The 6,000-nt window shown below is 35.1% G+C and overlaps 1 protein-coding gene across 1 annotated transcript in view; it reads left to right on the plus strand.

Moving 5' to 3' along the window:
* The window catches only part of LOC132564611 (potassium channel subfamily T member 2-like), a 44,270-nt gene extending 39,326 nt beyond the window's left edge, over positions 1-4,944 (plus strand). Inside the window, exons 28-30 of the mRNA XM_060229261.1 lie at positions 624-804; positions 2,392-2,476; positions 3,836-4,944. Coding sequence (XP_060085244.1) covers positions 624-804; positions 2,392-2,476; positions 3,836-4,220 — 651 coding nt within the window. The 3' untranslated portion in view covers positions 4,221-4,944. The remainder of the gene's footprint in view (positions 1-623; positions 805-2,391; positions 2,477-3,835) is intronic.
* The last annotated feature ends 1,056 nt before the right edge of the window (positions 4,945-6,000 follow it).

Consider the following 6,000-nt stretch of genomic DNA (forward strand, 5'->3'; position numbering starts at 1 on the left):
TGGTAGTGCACAGAATAACAACGGATCACATAAGTTGCTATGTATTTTACAGGATGGTAGTGCACAGAATAACAACGGGTCACATAAGTTGCTATGTATTTTACAGGATGGTAGTGCACAGAATAACAATGGATCACATAAGTTGCTATGTATTTTACAGGATGGTAGTGCACAGAATAACAACGGGTCACATAAGTTGCTATGTATTTTACAGGATGGTAGTGCACAGAATAACAACGGATCACATAAGTTGCTATGTATTTTACAGGATGGTAGTGCACAGAATAACAACGGGTCACATAAGTTGTTATATATTTTACAGGATGGTAGTGCACAGAATAACAATGGATCACATAAGTTGCTATGTATTTTACAGGATGGTAGTGCACAGAATAACAACGGGTCACATAAGTTGCTATGTATTTTACAGGATGGTAGTGCACAGAATAACAACGGGTCACATAAGTTGCTATGTATTTTACAGGATGGTAGTATTTTACAGGATGGTAGTGCACACAGAATGTATTTTACAGGATGGTAGTGCACAACAACGGGTCACATAAGTTGCTATGTATTTTACAGGATGGTAGAAGAGATCACATAAGTTGCTATGTATTTTACAGGATGGTAGTGCACAGAATAACAACGGATCACCAGAAGAAGAGGGTCTTACACGCAGAGCATCGGCCACTAAAAAAATATCCCTCAACATCCAACAATTCTACGAAAAGTCGGAAAAGGAGGACATTTCTGATCTGATTAGAAACAGAATGAAATCCCTGGAGATGGATACGCTAAGTTTCTGTATGTTTATTATAAATGATGCTACGAGTATTACTCAGAGGGGGGAGATATTAAGATTCTTTGGTGCAATGTAAGACTGTATATCAGTTGAATAAGCTCTCTTTGCTCAAAAGAAGATTTCATTTTCATACAGACCAGTAGATAGATTGAAAGAAAAAAAAAATGCTGTAAACATCTTTAGGGGACTGGGATTAAAGACTTAAAGACTTAGACTCCCTCCACTGCATAGCCTTTGACAGGTGTATTAAAAGGAGGGGTGGGGTAATGTCAGCTTACCAAGTGACAATGTATGATTTTTTTCATTGAATGCAAACTTAGTGTCACTGAAAATGCACAGCAGTATTGGTAAAAGGTGAGACATTGTATTTTAACAATTAAAATAATTAAATATATAAGTCAGCATATCTGGTCAAAATAAAGGTAGATACACCTTATTAATTTTGTTTTCAAATGAGATCCATCTTTAAGCTGCAATGTTTTAAAACGTTAGGGTCGGTTTAATTGGAGGGGGAGAGGAGGGGCTAGAGATTGATCAGAAAACAACACTTACAAAGCATCAAGTTGAAGTTTCAGGGATGTTGGATCAAAGTCAAGGTCACTCATGCTATTTTTAGAAAAGAATTATCAGCACTCATTCAGCTTTATTTCTTGAAGAATTCTCATCAAACCTCAAACATTTGTAGAGCAACAAAACATCTTGAATCAAATTTAGTTTCAGGATTATTGGGTCATAACCAGGGTCACTCTATCATTTTTATCATGGTCCCTAGTCGTGCCAATTTTGGATGTGGCAGTGAAAGATAATAATTGCCTATATCTATATATAAGTTCATATAATTAAGAGCAAAAAAAAAAGATAGAGACCGAGAAAAGAGTGGAAAAGGTCAAACTGTCAAAGAACAAATAATGTTCAAGTGATGGTGGAATCTCTTGTCATCAAAAATATTGCACACTTTTAAAGCATTCATAGCTTTGAAGAATTCTGAGTTTCAGGGTTGTTGGGTTAAAGGTCAAGGTCACCATTGATATTTTTGGAAAGCTGTCCTCAACACCCAAGTTGCTTCATTCCTTACATTGTTTTGATCAAACCTCACACTTTCAAAGCATTCATAGCTTTGAAGAATTTTGAGTTTCAGGGTTGTTGGGTTAAAGGTCAAGGTCACACTTTCACAAATCATCTTATTCCTTATCACATATAGGTGATGTAACTGTCAAACTGTTAGGTTTATTGCATTGTTCCATTAAACCAGAAAAACCCTAATTTTATACTTGTTTATTTTCTAAATTATCACCGTCTTCATTATCATTAAAGTATAATAGTTTGTGGGGGCCAATAGGGGATATATACTGCTTTAGAAGCCCTCGTTGTATTTGTTTACACCTGTTGTTGTGTACAGATGTTTTGTAACTGTTTTAGAAGCCCTAATTGTACTTGTTAACACCTGTTGTTGTGTACAGATGTGTTTACACCTGTTGTTGTGTACAGATGTTTTGTAACTTATACCAGCTGTTGTTTATAAATTAAACATTTATACTTATTGTATGCAAATGAATTTGACCCTGTTGTTTATCTGTTGTTGTGAACAGGTGAGCATGATGAATCAAATACTCCAGTATCGTATGTGATCCTAAATCCTCACCCACAGAGAAAGCTGAGGAAGGGTGATTTGGTGTAAGTACTCCTGTCATTTGTATATTATACTGTTCTGTGAAGCTTTTAAAACTGGCGAGAAGTAAAATATCAATATATCTATGCAAATAACTGTATTTATCCTGTACTAAATCAAGGGGGTCAGAACATCTATTTTGATTCAAAGTCGAGGGGTGAGCTAATTACACAACATTGGATTATAATTTGTCATGATACCAAATAGCAATAGATATATAGGCTTATTACTAGATATCAGCTTATTGCTGAATACAAGTGGTAGTTGGTGATCATCTGTGAAAATAGTCATTACTTCCAGAAAGGTAATTCAAGATTATTATATACATTTTGAATAAAAGTTTTATCAACATCTCTCGAGCCAAAATGCATATTCCAACAAATTAAGACATAAACACACTTGTAGTGCCTGCTTTGCTATGTCTGTAGTGTCTGCGAGTATGTTCTGTCAACCAGCTTGCTTCCTCTGCTTTTAATTTTGACAATTTCTGCATCACAAGTTCAATGTGATTTAGATTTGTGAAACATACTAAACTATGCTTCACCATTATCTTTGGTTACCTTTGCTGTCTTTGTGCATGACGATTGACTTTTTCATCATGAAATTCACGAAAAGTGAATTGTGGCTTAAAGATAATTGGTTGAAGGTATATAAGGCCACAGGCAGCAGGGGAAATTGTGGTTGAGGATAGCTGAAACACTTGAATTAGCTGTTTTTTCTCTAGTTTCAAGAAAATAGTAAGAGTTTTAGCTCAAATTATGGCATTTTACCTCTGAATTTTCCTGATACCAGCCCACCAGCTGGGGTTAGTAGAGTTCAGAAATGGTATTGGAAGACATACAAGTTTGGAAATTGTCTTGTATAGAAACAATTTATAATTATGTTCTGTGACCTGAATACTGCTATGGTTGATTTCTTCCTGGATAAAGTAACGTCACTACAAATGATTATGATCAGCTGGCAATATGTCTTGAAACTGTTGCTGTGATTATGATCAGCTGGCAATATGTCTTGAAACTGTTGCTGTGATTATGATCAGCTGGCAATATGTCTTAAAACTGTTGCTGTTTAGACATACGTTTAGATTTAATCATAACTTCACAGGAAAATTTGAATTTGTAGATTGGTCCATTTCAATTTCATAATTATCTTTATAGGTTCAGTTTACTATTAACAGAACAGGTCAGTTCAAGTGGGCTGTCATCATGTTTACTCCACACATGAACTCTATTTTGAGCTGTGTATACAGATAATGACATTACGAAGGTTATGTCACTGTGTGTGACACCTACATGTAAGGTGTGACATTAAACTCTGATATTTCTTGTGTTGATGTATGTAATGATCTTTTACTGTCTTCACAGGTATGTGATACAACCAAGCTCTATGTTTGCCATTCCCACCAAAGTGAACAAAACAAAAGGTCGGAAAAGAGCCTGGTCATGCAAGGCCTCCAGTGCAGAGGAGCTTAACAAACAAACAGAGTATCGGTCACGAAGCCAATCAGCTGATCAGGGATTAGGATCAGCTTTGGGATCAGGCCTAGTGGCTAACCTACGTGATAGTTTAGGGGATGGACAGGGTGTTGGATTAGGGTTAGGGTCAGAGTTGAAGTCAGATATTTATCCAGCGTCGGACAGTGGAGTAGATAATCTCAATGTCAATGCTGTTCCACAGATTGTGGTGACCACAGCCAAGACGGGTAAAGTGTTCACAACGGAACGGACACCTGATTTAGAACTGCTTTAATCAAGCAAAAACTGATGATGATCCTGATTGGTTCACAGATATTTTTACTTCTGTCTGTAGCAGACTAATTCTAGATCTGACAACATTATAAAACAAATCAGGAGAGAGAAGTGGTGTGTATAATTGTAGTAACATTTGCTCTCATTAGTGAGTTTTATAATACAGCATTATGAGTTTTATAAAGGTTGACACAAAGCACTTCAGTATCACATGATCTGAGAAATTACAAATGAGATTAATTATGTATGGCATATGACTTCTGGAGATTTTAGTTTCTCTGATCAGCTTAATTGAATGTCAGTTTCTCTGGTCAGTTTAAATGAATGTTAGTTTCTCTCATCAGTTTAAATGAATGTTAGTTTTTCTGGTCAGTTTAAATGAATTTCAATTCTCTGGTCAGTTAAAATGAATGTTAGTTTCTCTCATCAGTTTAAATGAATGTCAGCTTACCTGGTCACTTTCAATGAATGTTGGTTTCTGTTGTGTTAGAAGCAAATCTTTATGAAAGTGACATAATGTAATACAATGGCCTAATACACATCATTGATCAAATGGTTGCAAGTCCAAAGAAACCAAATTTAAATACAGATTTAATATGATTCCTTTGGTTGGTAGAAAATATTTTCATATATTTTAATGCATTTTACTAAGAAAATATTTTGTTGATAGAATATTTTGATATTGTCATATGAACTTAGGACAAATGAACTTAGGACAAGGTGTTGTACACAGTATATTTTGATTTAACTACATCTGTGTCACCGCTCATATGCCTTGTGATAACTGTGTGTTATTGTTTTTGTTTACAAGCTGTGATGTTTAGACACTTTTAGAGCCTCCAATTGGTTGTCGATGACCCCTAACAATTCTGATTGGTTGTCGATGACCCCCAACAATTCTGATTGGTTGTATATGACCTCCAACAATTCTGATTGGTTGTCTATGACCTCCAACAATTCTGATTGGTAAATCACTGAACTTTGACATTGGACTGCTTTACATGGATGTTCTTTTTGTCAAAGAAAATCATCAACATGAACATCGATCATCAGCTCATAGCGACCCAGAAAAACCAATTTGCTTCCCCGTGATATTTTTGAGATGCATGAAGAGTAATTGGAAAGCCTTTGACTAGACACTCTTGTCACTTATATAACATTTATATTTCACTGGTTGTTGCTATATAAAACTCTACATGATGTATACAACTCATATAATTAGCTGATATTAGCTGAAACATGATATGTGGAATGAATGAGATTATTCATTTATATTTGTATGTATTGTTAAAATTGATCTGAGTGAGAAATGGAAGAATATGCATTTGTTTAAAAATTTATAATTGTGTAGAAATAATACTCAACTTTATATTTGATATTATAATGTTTACATGTACACTGATGCTTTATTTGATCGATTCAAAAGTCCAAAAGCAAAATGTAATGGCTTGACTAGGACTTTTTGTTACTGGTTCAAAACTTGTGTTAACATAAATTTTACATTCCTTATGTCCATAAAAATGACTCGATTGTAAAGATATGTGAATTTCTACTGCTAAGGCATTATAGCGTGCTTAGTATGTAGATCCAAGCAGTTCATGTTTCTCATGTGAACCTGAACTCATGGACTGTCTAAGATGTAGTGTTAGTACTGGCCTCACAGATTATGTTCATCAAGATAGCCAACAGATACTACAAGGATATTCCACAGCTAAACGACTCTGGCTGTTCACCGACAAGAAAGCAATAATAACTGTAGAGATGGGTTTCCTCATGTTCAA

This window comes from Ylistrum balloti, unplaced genomic scaffold (assembly GCF_031769215.1).
Source record: "Ylistrum balloti isolate Yb309-2 unplaced genomic scaffold, AGI_CSIRO_Ybal_v1 Utg369680, whole genome shotgun sequence".
Lineage (NCBI taxonomy): Eukaryota > Metazoa > Mollusca > Bivalvia > Pectinida > Pectinidae > Ylistrum > Ylistrum balloti.